Consider the following 765-nt stretch of genomic DNA (forward strand, 5'->3'; position numbering starts at 1 on the left):
AAGTGTTAGAAAAAAAAATGCAGATATAAAGGGTATGGCGAATTACACAACACTATACCATGTAGATGAAATTTAGAAATTTCCACTATACACAGATAGCAGTTTTTGGAGGGTCAGACCAGAAAATATGATATAATATAATGATATTTGAAACTATTTTATCTATCTTTTCCAAACTTTTGCTCATAGTGTTTTCCTTTTTTTAATTTCTTCTACTCCTAGGAATCTGAAGAAACATTCTGAACAACAATCTCTAACAAGTCTTCGAAAATGGCGAGGAATCGGCTCCTGAAGGCGGCGCTGCCGGCGTCCAAACTCATCAGGCTTTCCCTCTGCTGCCGCCTGTAATCGGCCATCGTGGCTTCCGTGAGGGCGTCAGGGTCAGCGACGCAGCCCTCAGACTCGCTCAGCGCCGCCGGCAGGATGATGAGGCCCATTAAACACCCGAAGACTATCTTCCGACGACACTCGCGGTGGAGTTCCTCGAGGCAGAAGGGGACCTGGACTCCGGCCTTTCGGAGGATCTCGCTGAAGGTGCCGTAGTAGGCGGAGAGAAGTTCCTGCTGGTGGCCCTTCCTGGCCTTCTCATCCAGGCTCGTGTACAGGAAGTAGATGATGTCGATGGCTGGTGAGGACATCGTGGCCATCTGGAAGTCAAGGAGCGCCACGGAGCAAGGCCGGCCGCGGGCGTCGTACCTGGACAAGGAAAAGGGAGGAACGCAGTGAAATACGTACAGTCAACTTATGCATTTATATATACATACA

General features: G+C 48.8%; 1 protein-coding gene across 1 annotated transcript in view; it reads right to left on the bottom strand.

Annotated features, from left to right (window-relative positions):
* Positions 1-224: 224 nt before the first annotated feature.
* The window catches only part of LOC119592917, a gene marked incomplete at both ends in the record, with an annotated part of 8,782 nt that continues 8,241 nt past the window's right edge, over positions 225-765 (bottom strand). The window contains 1 exon segment of the mRNA XM_037941809.1: positions 225-696. Coding sequence (XP_037797737.1) covers positions 225-696 — 472 coding nt within the window.

This window comes from Penaeus monodon, chromosome 31 (assembly GCF_015228065.2).
Source record: "Penaeus monodon isolate SGIC_2016 chromosome 31, NSTDA_Pmon_1, whole genome shotgun sequence".
In the NCBI taxonomy this organism is placed as follows: Eukaryota; Metazoa; Arthropoda; class Malacostraca; order Decapoda; family Penaeidae; genus Penaeus; species Penaeus monodon.